The following is a 19563-nucleotide window of genomic DNA, read 5'->3' as shown; positions in this document are numbered from 1 at the left end:
AATAATAGGGTTCTCCATGTTCCCACCATCTAGCCTCCCAGCCTCAAATGCAATGATGCATTTGTAACACCCTGGTTTTTACTGCTCTGCTGTAGGTACTTCATGTTAACAGTTCCGTAAGAGCAGTCTGTTCCGCTTTCAGCTTGTTTGGGTTTGAGCTGAGATAAGAGGCTTTGTTGCTCACCTTGGGAATGTGGTGTCAGCCAATCAGGATGGTGGAATTGGGAGAAGGGTCTGGAGAACGTGGGTGTGGGGAGGTCTTTGTTGGTGGCAGCTGGGAGAAGACAGGAGGGAAGAAAGCTGAGGATATCGTCCCTGTTGCACAAGGTGTTTTGTGCAGATGAATGTCTTCAAGGAGGAAGGACCAACCCTCCTGTGGGAGATCCATTTGTTTGAGATGGATTTCGAGTGACATTCGGAAGGTGGTGTGTGCTTTCACACAGACTGAGGGTCCAGCCCGTGAGTTACAGACAAGTTCACGATGAGCTCCAACTTAAGTGCACATTTGTCTGTTTAAGAGTAATGGGCCCTTTTTGTTTTCTCTTTCATTTAGTAACTGTTTGCTTAAATAAACATTATTAAATATACTTCTTTTTAATTGTATGCAGTGTACAATCTGTTACTTCTTGCCTGGGGCAGTAAATCACACAGTATTGACACAAACTAGGGTTTGGGTGAGCCAGACATCCCAACCTCACAGATTCGGCAGGACCAAAATTATACACATCCTAGACATACGAAGCCTGAGAAAGGTGGGTTTCTTGCCATGGAATCCAGTGGCTATTAGCGAGGGGCTAACAAACTGGTTTTCCAGAGACGCCTAGTAAAAGGGGATTTCACATCCTTTGTAATTTTCACCACCTTTGGCAAGATCCCACCACCAAGCACATCTTTCCTCCCCTTTTAGCATCCTGAGGGGAGCATGTCACAATGAGTCCTTGGATCACCTTTCCATCTTCACCAAGATCCACTCCCATTCTTAGGGCATCTCCAGAAAGTACAACATCTGCACGTTTACCTCTTCACTCCCCATTCATTCTGTGACTCAAACACTCCTTCCAAATCAAGTCATGATTCCTTTCAACTCATTCCAATTTAGTGTAACTGCATTTAGTGTTGCTGCAGTCTCCTCTGCAATGGAGAAACTAACCACAGACTGGGTGACTGATTTGCAGAACAGGTCTGCTCCACCTGAATGATTGAACCTGGGCTTCTAGTTGCCTGTTACAGATAGCCTCTCTCACTGCATCTTTTGGGCACTCAGAGACTTTTTGCTCCTTGAACCATTCTAATGAAAGCTTGAAGAACAAAATGGCATCTTCCATCTGGCCAGGTCTTGGGACCCAACAACAAATTCATCAGTTTCAGCCTTTCCATTTTATATCAAAACCTGCCAATTCTTGAGGTGGTCAGCAGGTTAGATGACACTTGTGTGAGAGGGAAGGTGATGCCAAGACTTCCATATTGGATGGACAATTTCTTATGATAGGGAAAAATTATCTGTATGTGTTACACCTACTTTCTTTCTTCAAATGCGACTTTATATTCTGATGTTTTCCAGAATCTTACGACTTTGTTTGATTCCCACTGGTTGTAGTTCTTTGCTTTCCAACCCCTGAGCAGTTCTGACAAAGCCGTTTTTCTCTATTCAATGATGCGTCTTGACCTATTGGGTTTTCCTAGCATTCTCCCTTATTTCAGATTTCCAGCAAATTAAAAAAAACTATTTACAGCACCACCAGATTATTTTTCTCTCACCTCTACGCTCTATCTATTTATAACTCTTCCAGGTTGCCATGACCAAGTCTTTTGTATTCACTTTTAGACAACCCCTATCGGTTTATCTGTCTTCTTCACACTAACACAGACATCCTCTGATTGTAGTGTGTTGGGAAAAATCCATATCAGTCTGGCCCCATCGAACGTTTAACCAGGAGAGTGAAAGATGTTAACTTTGCAGAATACGGACTTCTCACATGGATCACTAAGTATTCATTCCTTCTCAGCACAGAAACTTGTTCTTTGGCATGCGTCCAGCAACCACTAAGAAAAGTGATGGGACACGAGGGTGGGTGATCATTAATGAGCATAGTGACACAGCGGGTGGAGCTGCTGCTTTAAAACTGCAGCAACGCAGGTTCAATGTTGATCACTGGTGTGTGGACTTTGCACGTTCTCCCTGTGACTGAGTGGCTTTACTCCGGCTGCTCTCGTTTCCTCCCACATCCCAAAAGTTAGTGCAGGCTAGTTGGTTAACTTGCCACTATAAATTGCCTGTAATGTCATAATCTTAGATGCAATGATGGTAATCTGGGGAGAATAAAATTGATTAAGGTAAAAATAAAATAGGGGCCTGATGACTAGATTGGACTCGATAGGCTGAAGGGCTCATTTCAATCCTGTCTGACTGTCTCTTAAATTATTAAAAGTAAATCATAGCTCTGACAGAAGGCAAGTCCCTTCCCACTGTTTTGCCAGCTATCATACTCACACTGCTGGGCTTTGGGAGGTACAGGGTTAGCACAATAATTCTGTATTTCATCGACACTCAACCTTCATAAAAGGTGTCATAATAGTTTATAGTGTCAAGATCTGGCTGTTACATTTTATACAGGCACAAAGACAAGGATGCAAAATGGATTTACCAAAATGCTTCTAGGAAGGTGGGGCTCCTGTTGTGCAGATAGTCCAGAAAATCTGGAGTTGTTTCCCTTTGAGCACAGGAAATGGCAAGGGGATCTGACAGAATATTTAAAATCATGAGGGGATGGATACAGGGGTTAGAGAGAAACTATTCCCTTTGAGAGGGGTCAAAGATGAAATTAATGGCAAAAGGACCAAAAGTGACAGAGAAAATGTTTGTACTGCAAATGTTTAGAGTTTGGATTTATTGTAGTAGTAGTAAAAAATGACAGGTTCAATTATAGGATTCAATAAGGAAGCTGTATAAGTATCCGAAACAGAAGAGCTTGCAAGGTTAAGGAAGCAGGGAGTGGAACAAGATGGATACATAGGGCTGGCTGGTGCTAAGATCCGAGGCTAAATACTATGCTGAATCATTCTGTGATTCCAAATAAGAGCAGGCATGGGGCAGTTTCAGGCAGGGGACTAAATCGGCAAGAATGGGCCATTAGATGCAATCAATCCATGTTTGATTTTTCTTCCATGCCACTAAATAACTATAACATTTACCTGTCCTTTTTATCTTGGTAGATTTAGCAGCCAACAGGCAACTGGCTGACAAGCATTCAACTGAAATAAAAGCCGTATCAAATAAAATGTGTCAGGTTATCCACATAACCACATCAAATCTCATCGACAAAGTTTAATTTTGAAAGCAGAATCATGCACCCATTAAACATTATTTTCAGATCCTTTCTCCTGACTGTTACAATCTAGATAGCTGTTGCTTGGCATAACAGGAATGGGTAAATAAGAAGCACAATGGATGAACGTATCGGGTCCTCATTTAAAAGGTCTTTGTCAACAGAAGCGACTGTGTATTGTGCTCCTATCAAGACGTCTCAATGGGCAGGTGGGTGATGCATGGATTAAAATGTGTTCAATATTCCCCCTATTCTTGCAACTCCCACAATATTCAAATGACATTAATTAGAAAACATCACTTACACATTGAGTGGTAATTGAGTCTTTGCTGCTGTTCCTTGTTCCCCCGCGGCAGCGCCCAGTCTTGGTCCCACGGCACCACCAACCGCATTAGCAGTAAGAGACGAAGCCTAGAAATACATCAGGCACATGGATTTAACACAATCACAGGCATTACCTCTAAATGTTTATTGCTTTGAGCTTCTTGAAGTTGATGTTTAGTTAGTTGACAATTAAAAAGACCAAAGGATCCAGTTAAAGGAGCAGTGCCAAACCAGTTTAGAGTCACTTTTATTCTTTTCATAATCAACAAGATCTCAGAAGCAGATAGAGTACTGTGCTGTTAATGCTCTTCCAGTATTGCTTTCCAGTCAATGATACCTCCATTTATTGTACACACTCAGGCTCAGCCATTGAAACTCTGCAAAATGCACATTTCCATTCAAGGTGAAGTTTGATATGTCTAATATTTGTTAAAATGATGATTAACTCTGTGATATCAATTGAACCTCTCCAAAAAATAGTACAAAATGTAAACAAATTTAACTGTTCAGTTGAGAAATCCTTAGTAAAGAACAAAATTTTACAGTGTATTTTGAGAGGATTAGAATATATAAGTAAGGATATAATGCTCAGGCTTTATGAGTCATTGGCTAGACTGCATTTTAAATATTGTGAGCAGTTTTGGGCCCCTCATCTAAGAGTATGTGCTGGCATTGGGGAGGGTCTAGAGGAGGTTCACGAGAAAGGTCTGGGAATGAAAGGGTTAATTTATGAGGAGCGTTTCATGGCTCTGGGCCTGAACTTTCTGGTGTTCAGAAAAATTGTTTGGGGGGGGGGGGGGAACTTATTGAAACCTACCGAATATTGAAAGGCTTAGACAGAGTGGATATGGAGAGGATGTTTCCTTTCGTGGCAGAGTCTAGGACCAGAGGGCACAGCCTCAGAATACAAGGACGTCCCTTTGGAACAGAGATGAGGAGGAATTTCTTTAGCCAGAGGGTTGCACATCTGTTTAATTCATTGTCCCAGACAGCAGTGAAGGCCAAGTCATTAGGTACTGTATATATAAAGCAAAGCTTGATAGGTTCTTGATAAGTAAGGGCATCAAAGGTTATATGAGAAGGAAAGAAAACGGGGTTGAGAGAGATAATAAATCAGTCATGATCAAAGGGCAGAACAGACTAATTCTGCATCGTATGATCTTATGACGTTATGAAAATGAAATGAAGCAGATTGGTTCCTGCAGTAAAAGGCCATAGATAGAAGACAGAAAGTGAACTCAAGAGAACTTCCTTTATACGGAGAGTAGTGACAAAGTGAAACTTTCTTAGTGAGCAGCTGAGGCAGAAATAATGTAAACATGCAAGATTAGTGGATAGATTGACAAAGAAAAAAGGAGCATGTGATGCTGGCAGAGTAGGTTAACGTCATGATAACTCTTAGCTTGCATTGAGGGTACAAGTTGATAGGTTCAATGGACCAAGGTGAATTGCTGCATAAATGAGTGAATGATTCTCTGCATTAATACTAACAGCCTCTGATATTATTGCTGAGATCATTTTGGTTCTGGTGAGTGATCACATTGTTTACTGCCAGGCACTGGCTGCACCTCTGTCAGAACGATGAGCCATACTGACCAGTGGGGTAAGAACTCCAATCTGAGTGCAGAGCAGGCAACTAAGGGGGAGTTGTGTTTGCCCAATGGTTTTCTTCAGCAGTTGCTCTGTCTAACGCCGGGAGAGTTCCTGTAAGACTGGTAACTTACCCACAGTTAACAGCCATAGCGGGGCCTGCACAGGTTGTTATTCTATGCACAAATCTGGGCAAATGTACATCTCAACCAAGTCTTTCTGTGCAGGTCATTCAATTCATCACTGCTTCACACAGCGCCTGTATGCGTACCAATTTTCACTCATAAAACTGACAGCACAGTTCAGCTGCATGACAATGTAAAGGGTCAGTAGATGGACCCTGAAATCCCAGTGGGTTACTCCATGGCAATGCAGGGCGGATTTTCCATAGTATCCGCCTCCCCTTCACTGGATGTTCCTGTGGGGATTCCACACACAATCTTCTTGCTGGGAGGTTGGCTCTCACCACTCTAGCTGGACTCAGACCCCCGACACTGGTGAAATCCTGCCCAGGCTCTCAGCTTGGCACCGAGCTTGGAAATTCTGAGTGTCTTTACTTCCAAAATCTTTCAGTAACACTCTGGGCAGGCAAATTGTTTTGACAAATTTCTACAATAAAAGAACTAAAACACACACACAGGCATTTAGAGCCAATAACATAATTAATACCAACTAATGAATTGCAAAATAACTTGCCTTTCCCCGGGAGCTGAAACCTCACGCTCATTGGTACAAGGGCAGCCTCCCTTGTGCCAGGATTGACCTGGTGCAGGTTGTGGACAGAACTGCCTGTTGAGAGCTGGAAGTGTGTGAAGAATTACAATGTCCACTGGGGCTCCATCAGGCAGGGTGGGAGATGCCGTGGGCCACACCAGTGCTGAGAGACCAGGCCTCTGGGGGGATTACACTGGGTATTAGCACTGGGGCAAAACATCTAATCTATCTTTTCTAAAAAAGAATAGATACTTAAAGTGAAGAACTTAATTGGATTGAATTGTTCTTCACATTTTCACTTGTATCGTCATTCAATATTTGAAGCAAGTGATTCAGATGTGAGTTTTGGAATAATGTGCATCTTAATATGCTTTGCTAATACAGTTGTCCATTCATTCCTATTGAAACTTGTAACCATGGAGAAATTTTGCTGTAGACTCCCAATGCCAACACTATTTAATTTTTCCAGCAATCATTCTCTTTGATATCTAATAACATTGTAGCATTACTCCAGAACAAAAGAAAACTGCAAATGTTATTGCCGAGAAATCTATCTCATACTGCCTTGTATGATTGACTTGTGCCAGGATCACATTTTCCATCGTGATCCCAGTGCAGTAATACAGAGATATCTTCCCTTGGCATTGCTTCCTAGTGCTGGCGGCAACGGGGTCTTGAGTAAATATAATTGAATCCTGCACAGCTAATCATACTTCTCAAGGCCCCTCTACAAAAAACCACAGCTCTACTGCAAATGACATGACTTTGTTCAGAACGAGTTCGAAGTGGTGTTTTTCTCAGAGTGACCTCAAGATCCTAATGGGTGAGGTCCACAGAAGAAAATAAAGCAAGATATGTCAAGTGAGAGCTTTAAACCCTTGAACTTCAAACTGGGTAACACTGACTCAGTTGTTTACATACCTCCACTGTCAGGTAGGCAGACAGCAATGCTCCCTACAAACCACTTCACCTCTCCCTCACTGTCCAAGCCCTCACTCCCACAAAACACACACACACACACATTCTTTCTCCTCCCCCTCTGGAGTCTCTCCTCTTCCCTTTCTTCCATGCTCTACTATCCTCTCCAACAGATTCCATCTTCTTCAACTCTTCAGCTGACCACTCGCACCCCCCCCCCCCCCCCCCACTGCACCTTCCTATTCTGGCTTTGTCCCCCTTCCCCTTCAGTCCTGATGAAGGCACTCAGCTCAAAACATTAACTGTTCATTTCACTCCATTGATGCTGCCTGACTTGCCTGAGTTCCTCCAGCGTCTTGTGGGTGTTCCTCCTCCCCCGCAAGCTTTCCAGTTGCCGATGAGATCTTGTGGGTCGCTGCAGACGGTGAGGAAATGAGAAGTGCTCTGGTGAGTACTGCAGGGATCCTGAGAGCAGCAGACTGTAAAGTCAGATCTCATGGAGACCCAAGGCATTCTCCACCAGACTGCAGGCATGATTCATTCTTAGCTGCGCTCAGCTGTGGTTTTTGGAGCATGGAATCAGGAGCCGGGGAGGAGAATATTATGTTTACCCTCAGATGTAAGTCTCAGCACAGTGCTGGCATTGAAATATAGTAGGCATGGCAGACGGCATGAGAGTGAATGGATCTTGCTGATAAATAGCATCAGTTATGAGAAAATTCTTCCTGCCAAGACTTGTGCATTCAAGGATAGGAAGCCTGCATGATTCACTAAGAGATCTCGGTTCAGAAGGGGTGCTGGGTATGGCCTTTCACCATGTGCATCTCTCAAAGACAGTGTGTGCACTCACCTGCCAAGCTTCTTGTTCTTAAGTGAAGACTAATTAGATAATGGGTAGAGAACAACAATGATCTCCCAATCCGTGACAGTTGGTGCCTGTCAGCCACCAGTAATTGGAATGATCTGGAAGCAATGAAGTCTGATAGATTGGAACCTGACCTGACCAGAATATCATTCTTGGCCAACGTAAGAGGCAGGAATGGATTCATGACTCTGAGTAACTTACCCTCGTGAGCCCAGAACTGCACACAATACTCCGTGTGGTCTCACAAATGCCTTATAGAGTCTCAACATCACATCCCTGCTCTTATATTCTATACCTCTAGAAATGAATGCCAACACTGCATTCACCTTCTTCCCCACTGACTCAACCTGGAGGCTAACCTTTAGAGTATCTTGCACAAGGACTCCCAAGTCCCTTTGCATCTCTGCATTTTGAATTCTCTCCCCATCTAAATAATAGTCTGCCCATTTATTTCTTCCACCAAAGTGCATGACCATACACTTTCCAACACTCTATTTCATTTGCCACTTATTTGCCCATTCCCCTAAACTATCTAAGTCTTTCTGCAGGCTCTCTGTTTCCTCAAAACTACCCGCTCATACACCTATTTTTGTATCATCGGCAAATTCAGCCACAAATCCATAGCCCAAATCATTGACATACATCATAAAAAACAGCGGTCCCAACACCAATCCCTGTGGAACTCCACTGGTAACAGGCAACCAGCCAGAATAGGATCCCTTTATTCACACTCTCTGTTTTCTGTCGAACAGCCAATGCTCCACCCATGCTAGTAACTTCCCTGTAATTCCATGGGCTCTTATCTTGCTAAGCAGCCTCATGTGCAGCACCTTGTCAAAGGCCTTCTGAAAATCCAAGTACACCATATCCACTGGATCTCCTTTAACTCTCCTGCTTGTAATTTCCTTAAATAATCAACTATTTTCATCTACAAATAAATACTGTACACATTTTGAAACAGTTAAACACATTTTTCTAAAATTCTGGCATTATTTCTGAAATAAATCCCAGTATATTTTGGATTATGTTTCGCAAGTTTGTACGCTAGTGTTTTTGAGTCAGAATTTAAATGAGGTTCAAGAGATTTTTATTAATCCCGACTTAAGTTTTGTCATTCTGAAGTGGAATTTCAAAGTCAATAAAAATTTTGTTGTTAGCATTCTGTTTGTTGAGTAATCCTTTTCCCAAAACTCACCCAGTACGAAATATCTACATGTTAAAGTAATCCAGAGAATTTTGTGTGTGAAAAATTATTCACATCTTCCAGAAGTTGAGAATTTGTAAAGCAGAAACAACAGTAGAGGAACAATTGCTCAGTTTTTTTTTGTTCAATATCTTTCAACACTCAAAAAGCCATTGTCATCATTTGAGTAAATTTGTGGAATAAATTTACTTCTTGACTGTATGTTGGCATACTGATTAAATCCCATAGTAGATTAACTTGCTGTTGAAACATTACATTCCTCTATACAAATTGAGCTCAATACTGTATATACATCTCTTTGAGTACTTGTACTACTTAAAATTCAGTTCAAGTACAGGTGCACAAAAAATTCAGGAACACCTGTCCGATAATGATCCCCAGTGTATGTCGCTGGGCATCAAGGGCATTACTGACTACACAAGGAAAAACTGTCTTGACTGTACCAGTGACACCTCCCTCCCTGAGGCTCTAAACAACTTTTATGCATACTACACAACACTGGGCATAATAGCTTCCCCCCCTCAAAGGTGAGCAGCCAATGTCTTTAACAGCAGCGGCCATGAGAAGGACTCCGCAGAGTTAACCCCCTAAGGTGACTGGGCCAGACAACATCCCAGGCAAAGTACTCAGGGACAGTGCACACCAGCTCACTGTTGTCTTCAACACTTTACTCATCCAGGCTGCTGTCCCGATAGGATACAAATCGGCCACCATCATCCCATGCTTGTCAAAGAGCTCATAAAAAAAACCACTCTACACCAGTGGTTCCCAACGTGGGGCGTACGCCCCACAGGGGGGTAATTTGATTTTTAAGGGGGGCAATTCGAGAATGAGTTATTAACAGTGCATTTTTTCTAGTAAGTCTGTGTGAGTATGAGTGTGTGTGCGAGTTAATACATATGTGTATATACAGTATGCATACATAAAAATACTTGTGTGTATGTACATGTGTAATTGCGTATGTACTGTGTATATAGTGTATCACCATCATTACAACCATCAAATGGCTTTCATAATTAAATTAATGAATTGACTGATGTAGGAAGGAACGAATGAACAAGTCCAAACGAGTAAGAAACTCGTACGAGGTCGCGCCAATGCTGCTTTTTGCAGTAGCTTTCGGTTCTTGGTGGTGTGAAGGTGTGTACATTGCGTCATCTCTTTTAAACGGTGTATCTGTCTTTGCTGTAGAAACGAATCGGCATTGTTTTATTTATTTATTATTATTATTATTTTAATATCACTTAATGTTCTTTTTTTTTTACAATTTCTTAGTAATTTCTTCCTCAGAACTTTAACAGTCCTTTGGTTCTTTTATTTTTCTCTTTCATGAATGCCATGTTCTTTGGAAGCTTGTTTAAACCAAGTTAATGGTCTTTTAGGCTTCCTCCAGGTGAATAGGAGTTCACTTTTTGAATAATAAGAATTATATATCACCACAGGGGGCATCAGGATTTTAGAGGTGATTAGGTGGGGCATGGCCAAAAAAAGGTTGGGAACCACTGCTCTACACCTTCAGAACTAAACAACTACTGCCCAGAGGTACTGATGCCAATCATCATGACAGACACGGAAATATCTGCAGATGCTGGAAATCTGAGCAACACACACAAAATGCTGGAACAACCAGGCAGCATCTATGGAATGGAATAAACAGTTGATGTTTCAGGCCGAGACTCTTCCCCCACCTTCTAATTCAGCCTTCTCATCTGTTTTTCCCGGTCCTGATGAGCGGTCTCAGCCCGAAACATCAACTGTTTATTCCACTCCATGGATGCTGTCTCACCTGCTGAATTGCTCCAGCATTTCGTGTGGGATACCAATCACCATGAAGTGCTTTGGACGGCTGATAACGGCACACACATCAAAAACTCCATTCCTGCCACTATGAACATTCACCAATAAGCTTACTGACAGAACTGCTCTACGACAGATACCATAGCCCTGACAAGAACACTTATATCAGAATGCTGTTTCTGAATTTCAGTTCAGCATTCAACACTATTGTCCCACAGACCTTGGTGAACAAACCCCTACTCCTCGGTCTAAATACACCACTGTACAGCTGGGTGCTGGACTTCCTAACCAGCAGAGCTCGGGTAGTCAGGATACACAACCGCCTCTCCCCCCCATCACCCTCAGTGCGGGTGCCCCCCCCCCCCCCCCCAGGCTGTGTGCTGAGCCCACTGCTGTATACTCCGCTCACACAGGACTGCACGGCCAAACACATAATCACATTGTCAAGTTCGCTGATGACACAACTGCGATGGGGCTCAACATTAACAAGGATGAGATGGCCTACGGAGAGGAGGTGGAAGACCTTAAGACCTGGTGCCAGGTGAATAACCTCTTTCTCAGTGTTGACAAGACGGAGGATATGGTTATTGACTTCAGGAGCACTCGGACCACACTCACACCTCTTTACTTCGGTGGGCAGCAGTGGGAACTGTGAGCAGCTTCAAACTCCGGGGAGTGCACGTCTCACACAACCTTGCAAGGGCCCAGAAGACATCCTACGCAAATCTGGAAAGCTCGCCAATGCCACGACTTTCTGGGAAAGCTGAAGAGAGTTGGGCTATGCACATCTATATTCATTTCCTTCTACAGATGTTCAGTAGAGAGCATTCTAACAAGCTGCATCACTGCTTGTTATGGTAACTGCTCTACGGTAGCAGGAAGGCTCTAAAACTTGCCCAATGTATCACTGGCACCAGTCTACCCACCATCAAGGACATATATACAGAAAGGTGCTGGGAAAATCCTAGCAATATGATGAAGGATTCTATTCACCCTGCTCATGGACTCTCTGTCCCACTCCCATCAGTGAGGAGGCCACATAACATCCAAGCCAGGACCACTAGATACTAAAACAGTTACTTTCCTCAAGCAATAAGGCTGTTCAACAACTCCACACACAAACCTGCCCTTCCAACCCCTTACCACCACTACTTTACCATTTCCTGTCAATCATCTTAAGTGCTGTCACTCCTGTGCCTAGCAACACTTTATGGACATACAATCAATCTATGCATATAAGGTATCTTATGTCTTTATACTTATCGTGTTTTTTATGATCATGTTCTTTAACATCCTCCTTTACACTTTGGACTGGAAATGACATTAAAGAATTTTGAATCTAGAAATGTTGACATTGCTTCAATAGGAAATTTAAATATTCTGACATTTCTCTGTATGGCCCCTTGTTGTCTATTTCTAATATAACTAGACCCTATCCTCTCCTGGTCATTTCCTATCGCACACTGTCCTGCCCACCAATTATGCCAGCCTACTAGTTAGAACTGGCTCCTCATCCCATGTTTGATAGATTTTAATTTTCATACCTGAGTTGAAATTCTTTTATGAACTAACCCCTCCTCTCCTGTGGAAATTCCTATGACTCTACAATCTTCTAAATCAAGTCTCACATCCGTTCTTCCCCTCTTTTTCCCTCTTTCTGCCCCATACTGCTGTCATTTTAGTCACACAAGACCCACAATGTGAAACATCTCAGCTTTTCCAAATCCCTATCCTCCTTCGAGGCATATCTCTTTAATCAACACCCACAAAATGCTGGAGGAACTGAGCAGGCCAGGCAGCGTCCATAGAAATGAAAGAACAGTCAACATTTCGGCCTGAGACCCTTCATCAGGAATGCTGCCTGACCTAAATTTCAAGCATCTGCAGAACGTCTTGTGTTCTGGTACCTCTTTAATCAAACATTCTTTCAAATCCATTTGACTTAAAGGAACTAGATGACTGCAAATAGAAAAAAAACTTCTACAAATAATCAGTTCGGATTAAAAAATTTCAATGTGTTAACTTAAATTCATTTGTTGAAATTTGCCAAATCGGCCTTTCCTAAAAACAAATTGGTCACATCCTGCAGATCTTGATTAATTTCATTGCCTCAAACAAAATGTCATTTTGCATGACAAATCAGGTTTAGCCAGAACTCGGGGTTTTCTGGCAGTTTCACGTATTGAGTGTTGAAACGTTACCCAGATAGACATAGTTAGCTTTCTAATACTTTTTGTCAAGTTCATGGCAGAACTTATCAGCAGCAACAAGAAAAGTCTGGGCCATATATAAATACAAGTGTTTTGAGAAAGGTATAAACTCCAACTAACATCTAAAGGCTGTCATTTGACAGCAATTGTTTTTAAACAGTGACAAACAACTGCAGAGAGCTTTTTCAAGCCTGAAATCTTACAAAGTAATTTTCAGCAGCAAATTGGAAATCTATACTGCTGAACGTGCAAACCACCTTGGATGCTTGGTCCCCTCTAGGAGGCTATAGATCGAGTATTGGTATATGGAATTAGTATAGTTGGGCACTTAATGGCTGGTTTTATAACTGGTCTTCTAAGCAACTATTAATTGGATATAAATTCAAAATTTATAAACACAAGAGATTCTACAGATGCTGGAAATCTAGAGCAACACACACAAAATGCTGGAGGAACTCAGCAGGTCAGGCAGCTTCTATGGGAATGAATAAACAGTTGAATGTTTCGGGCCGAGTCCCTTCTTCAGGACCAGAAAGCAAGGGAAAATAAGCCAGAATAAGGTGGTGGTGGGGGGGGGGGGGGGGGGCAGGGAGGAAGGGAACAAATACAAACTAGAAGGTGGTAGGTGTATTAGACTGATTTGCAACAGAAAATATCTGCAGGAATTTCCTGCTGGATGGGTTTCCAAAGGAATTGGGGGCAAATGTTTAAAAATATATCCATGACATTTCGATGTGTGAATTATGCATTTAAAAAGGCACAAAGAGATCTGATTTCTAGCCTTCCCATAATGTCCCTGCCACCTACTGTAGTTACTTGGTTTCTTCAATCTCAACATTAGTATAATTTGTATGTAGCTGAGCCCCCAAAACTGATCCCTTTGATATCCCGAAATGCCAACTTCCATAGTTCATTTCCATAGATTCTGCCTGACCTGCTGATTTCATCCAGCATTCTGTGTGCATTGCTATGAATTTAAAATTCTTTTCTACATATTGTTAAATAAGTTAGGTCAATTAGCTTATAATTCTTCAGTTTTCATTAAATCACTGGAGCAGAATATCATTATGTCATTTCAGAAAAATGAACTGGAAAAGAAAACTGCTTTAAAACAATGTACTCAGTACTAATTTTAAAAGGACCACAAAACTGGAACCACATGGGAACATGTCGGTTCTGCCTCTGAATAAGAGCATTGTCCTCAACTCCACTTGCCTGAATGATCACCATTACCCTAGTCCAAAATAGATGATCTAATTAAAATAAAGTTGATGACTCAATATTCTAGCTCTTTCAAGATAGAAAATCCAAAAGATTGACATTCCTCAAAGAAATTCCTCATCTTCCCATGTTTAATTAAGTCTCCCATTATCCTGAGACTAGGCCCTTAATACTGTATTCCTCTATTGGAGGAAACATCCCTTCAGCATCTGCTTTGTCAGACCCCCTTAAAGTCCTCTACCTGGGGTCTTCACTTTGCACTCAGGATGTGTAACCAGGAAAGAGAACATGGATGAAATCAGCCTAACTGGGTAAGCATCGCACAATACACAGAGAGTGGTGCTGGGTCGGCCTGGCCAAGTGTTGCAGCCACTTAGCACTACACCTGACTGGCACAGGTATGGCAATTAGCTTACATGTTGATGGAACATCAGGGCCCTATGGCATCTTTTGTTGCTTCCTTGAGCCATCCTTTCTCTGTGATGGAGAGGACTGCACTGCCAAGCAAGTTAAGAGGGAAGAGAACAACTTCCATTGTCTTCAGTGAGGTGAAGACTGAAACTAGGTCCAGAGAGGTCTGTTAACACATGGAGTAGGTGCTATCAGTTCTCAGCAATGTCATGCATAGTTCACCTTTTTCAGTATGATGTATTCCCCGTTTTACTGCAAGTTACTTTTAAAAGCTAGAGGTAGTGACCTTTTGATATAATTTCCAAGGTTAAATAGAGTTATTAGCATAAAATACAATGGAGACATGAAAATTGCATTAGACTGATTTGCAACAGGAAATGCCTGCTTTAATTTCCTGAAGGGTGGGCTTCAACAGGAAATGGATGCAAACATTTAAAATATATGCATGACTTTTCTATGAGTGAATTGTGCATTAAAGAAAGGCACAAATAGATCCAATTTCTATCGTTTTCATAATGTTCTAAACCACCTCCATACTTGGTTTCTTCAGTCTCAGACATCAGTATAACTTGTATGTAGCTGAGGACCCATAACTGATCCCTTTGACATCCCCTAGCTCCAAGCTTGCCAATATCAAAATAAGTGTTTACCCTCAATATTATGAGCTCTTAGTTTGTGGAGTAAGTTTGTAAACAACACTTTTATCTTTTCTCTGGATATAAAATAAATTTACATAAAAGTGAATTATTTCCTATTAATAATAATTCTGATTATTATGATCAAATACCTTTTAATATTGCAAAAAATTACTTTACAATAGACAATAGGTAGTAGGTGCTGGAGTAGACTATTTGGCCCTTCTAGCCAGCACCGCCATTCACTGTGATCATGGCTGATCATACACAATCAGTACCCCGTTCCTGCCCTCTCCCCATATCCCTTGACCCCGCTATCTATAAGAGCTCTATCTAACTCTCTCGAAAGCATCCAGAGACTTCGCCTCCACTGCCTTCTGGGGCAGAGCATTCTACATATCCACCACTCTCTGGGTGAAAAAGTTTTTCCGCATCTCTGTTCTAAATGGCCTACCCCTTATTCTTAAACTGTGGCCTCTAGTTCTGGACTCACCCATCAGCGGGAACATGCTTCCTGCCTCCAGTGTGTCCAATCCCTTAATAATCTTATATGTTTCAATCAGATACCCTCTCATCCTTCTAAATTCCAGTGTATACAAGCCCAGTCGCTCCAATCTTTCAACATATGACAGTCCCACCATTCCGGGAATTAACCTTGTGAACCTACACTGCACTCCCTCAATAGCAAGAATGTCCTTCCTCAAATTTGGAGACCGAAACTGCACACAATACTCCAGGTGGGGTCTCACCAGGGCCCTGTACATCTGCAGAACGACCTCTTTACTCCTATACTCAATTCCTCTTGTTATAAAGGCCAGCATGCCATTAGCTTTCTTCACTGCCTGCCGTAACTGCAAGCTTGCTTTCATTGACTGATGTACAAGAACACCTAGATCTCGTTGCACTTCCCCTTTTCCTAACTTGACTCCATTTAGATAGTAATCTGCCTTCCTGTTCTTGCCACCAAAGTGGATAACCTCACATTTATCCACATTAAACTGCATCTGCCAGACATTTGCCCACTCACCCAACCTGTCCAAGTCACCCTGCATTCTCATAACATCCTCCTGACATTTCACACTGCCACCCAGTTTTGTGTCATCAGCAAATCTGCTAATGTTACTTTTAATCCCTTCATCTAAATCATTAATGTATATTGTAAACAGTTGCGGTCCCAGCACTGAACCTTGCGGTACCCCACTGGTCACAGCCTGCCATTCCGAAAGGGACCCGTTAATCGCTACTCTTTGTTTCCTGTCAGCCAGCCAATTTTCAATCCATGTCAGTACTATGCCCTCAATACCATGTGCCCTAATTTTGCCCACTAATCTCCTAAGTGGGACTTTATCAAAAGCTTTCTGGAAGTCCAGGTACACTACATCCACTGGCTCTCCCTTGTCCATTTTCATAGTTACATCCTCAAAAAACTCCAGAAGATTAGTCAAGCATGATTTTCCCTTCATAAATCCATGCTGACTTGGACTGATCCTTCTACTGCTATCCAAATGTGTCGTAATTTCCTCTTTTATAATTGACTCCAGCATCTTTCCCACCACTGACATCAGGCTAACCGGTCTATAATTCCGTTTTCTCTCTCCCTCCTTTCTTGAAAAGTGGGACAACATTAGCCACCCTCCAATCCACAGGAACTGATCCTGAATCTATAGAACATTGGAAAATGATTACCAATGCGTCCACGATTTCTAGAGCCACCTCCTTAAGTACCCTGGGATGCAGACCATCAGGTCCTGGGCACTTATCAGCCTTCAGACCCAACAGTCTATCCAACACCGTTTCTTGCCTAATATAAATTTCCTTCAGTTCATCCTTTACTCTAGTTCCTTTGGCCACTATTACATCTGGGAGATTGCTTGTGTCTTCGCTAGTGAAGACAGATCCAAAGTACCTGTTCAACTCATCTGCCATTTCCTTGTTCCCCATAATAAATTCACCCGTTTCTGACTTCAATGGCCCAATTTTGGTCTTAACTATTTTTTTGCTTTTCACATACCTTTTACCTATCTTGGTATTAAAATTACTAAAAATTTTAAAGATTTATAAGTATAATTTTCTTCCTCTAATTGAATATACAAAACAAATGCTTTCTAAATGGTCGCCTAAGACAATGTCGTTAATTAGTCGAATAAATGCTATAAAAATGGTAATTTCACTGAAATTTTTATATACGTTTCAAGCTGTTCCATCCTTTGTCCCGAAAATATTCTTTGATAGAATAGACTCTATGATCCTGTTATATATTTGGAATAATAAGAGTTCTAGATTGAGTAAATCTTTATTGCAAAAATCAAAGAAAGATGGAGGATTGGCGCTATCAAACTTTAGATTTTACTATTGGGCAATTAATATTCGTTATATTACTTTTTGGATTTATGGTATAGATAATCAAGACTGTCCTTCATGGTTGGACTTGGAGGAGAACTCGGTAAGGGGGTTTTCTTTGGCTTCCTTACTGGGAGCTTCTCTTCCTCATTTGTTTTCTAGGATTGGTAGACAAGATTTTAGTCCCACTGTTAGACATACATTAAAAATTTGGTTTCAGTTTTGCAGGTTTTTTGATTTGAATAACTTTGTTCTCTCTAGTAATATCCATCTTAACTATTTTTTTAAACCATCAATTCTGGATAAGGCCTTTTAAATATGGAAAACTAAGGGAATAAATACTTTCTTAGATTTGTTTTTAGAGAATTGTTTAATGTCTTTTTCGCAGCTAGTGGATAAATATGATAAATCTAACGCACAATTTTTTAGATATTTACAACTTAGGAATTTTTTATGAGATTTATTACTGAGTTATTCATTTGCTCATTTACCAAATATGATAGATGTTATTTTTCAGCTTAAACCATCTGAAAAAGGATTGATAGCCGTTATATATAAACAGCTTATGAATTTACGGATGATGTCTAATGATAAGGTTAAACGTGCTTGGGAACTGGAACTTCAGCAGTCTCTTTCAGATGATCAATGGAATAAAATTTATCATTCAGTTAACGATTCATCCATCTGCGCCCATCACTGCTTGATTCAGTTCAAGGTAGTGCACAGGGTGCATAAGTCAAAAAATAAACTAGCACATATTTTTTCTAATATAAATCCCACCTGCGATAGACGTAATGCTGAGGTTAACTCATATGTTTTGATCTTGTATAGAGTTAAATAATTTTTGGAGAGATTTTTTTAGAACGTTGTCCAAAGTCATAGGTTTGGATCTACAACCTAATTCGCTTACGGCAATCTTTGGGATCACTCCGAAGGAAGCAGGAAATGTTACTGCTTCCGCTCAACACATTACAGCTTTTTCAACTTTATTGGATAGGAGAGCTATTTTGTTGTATTGGAAAGATCCAAATCCACCTACTGTTTTCTTTTGGCTCTCCTCCATTATGTCCTGTTTAAGCTTGGAGAAAATTAGAAGTCGAACATTTGATACATCTTTTGAATTTGAACAAACCTGGCGATCTTTCATTCAATATTTTCATACGATTTAAATTTTCTTTTTTTTTTTACTTTTTTTCACTTTTTTAGGTAATCTTTTGTCTTCTTCTCCGTGATGTTTCAGATTTGACCGGAAGGATTTCTCCCCTTTTTTTGTAATTATATCCTCAAATGGAATGCCCAGTCTTTTTTTTTTGTTTTAGGTTAGTTTAGTGGGTTTCTTTTTCTTCTTAATGATAGAAATTTTTAGTCTTTTGTTTCTTGAATTGTTAAGAGGAGTTGTGGTTCCTTTTATTTATTAGCTCAATATTATTCTATGTGATTTTGAGAGTGTACAACTCCTTTTTTTGTTTGTACTTTTATTGGAATATGTACTTGATATAATTTCTCCTCTGATTTGTATTTATCTTTATATTTTTTTAAATCAATAAAAAAAGATTAAAAATAAAATGAACATTTTATCAGCTAATTTTAAAAAATCATCATATTCATAGATTCTTTACTTTCTTTAAGTAATGCTAACTATTTTGCTATGTTTTTCTCAGTGTCCTTTTACAACCTCCCCCAATTAGATGCCAAGATTTTTTCAACTACAGGTATTCAGCTAACTTATAGGTCCTTTTCCCCCTCCCTTCTTTCTTGAATAGAAGTAGCATGCTGTGAATCTCATCCATAGGTATCTTTCCAGTGAAGGGAATTTTGAGAGACCACAACCAATACCTCTACCTACTCTCCAACAAAGGAGCCAGATCTTTTCAGAAGGGAGGCTTTCTCCAGGCATCTTTTATGTACTTTTTGGCCCAAAAATTGTTTCATTTTCTCAAAGTACAGACCTCAAGGAGGTTGCATACTTGGGCCCCCGGGGGGGGGGGGGGGGTCACATGTCACATGG

At 41.0% G+C, this 19563-nt stretch overlaps 1 protein-coding gene across 2 annotated transcripts in view; it reads right to left on the bottom strand.

Moving 5' to 3' along the window:
• Positions 1-19563, bottom strand: part of LOC140726772 (E3 ubiquitin-protein ligase SH3RF3-like) — a 328412-nt gene that overhangs the window by 39264 nt on the left and 269585 nt on the right. For both annotated transcript variants that reach the window (XM_073043582.1, XM_073043583.1), the window contains one exon: positions 3631-3737. In XM_073043582.1, coding sequence (XP_072899683.1) covers positions 3631-3737 — 107 coding nt within the window. The remainder of the gene's footprint in view (positions 1-3630; positions 3738-19563) is intronic.

This window comes from Hemitrygon akajei, chromosome 4 (assembly GCF_048418815.1).
Source record: "Hemitrygon akajei chromosome 4, sHemAka1.3, whole genome shotgun sequence".
Taxonomy (NCBI): domain Eukaryota; kingdom Metazoa; phylum Chordata; class Chondrichthyes; order Myliobatiformes; family Dasyatidae; genus Hemitrygon; species Hemitrygon akajei.
The sequence above is the reverse complement of the archived record's forward strand: the minus strand, read 5'-3'. Positions and strand labels throughout refer to the sequence as shown.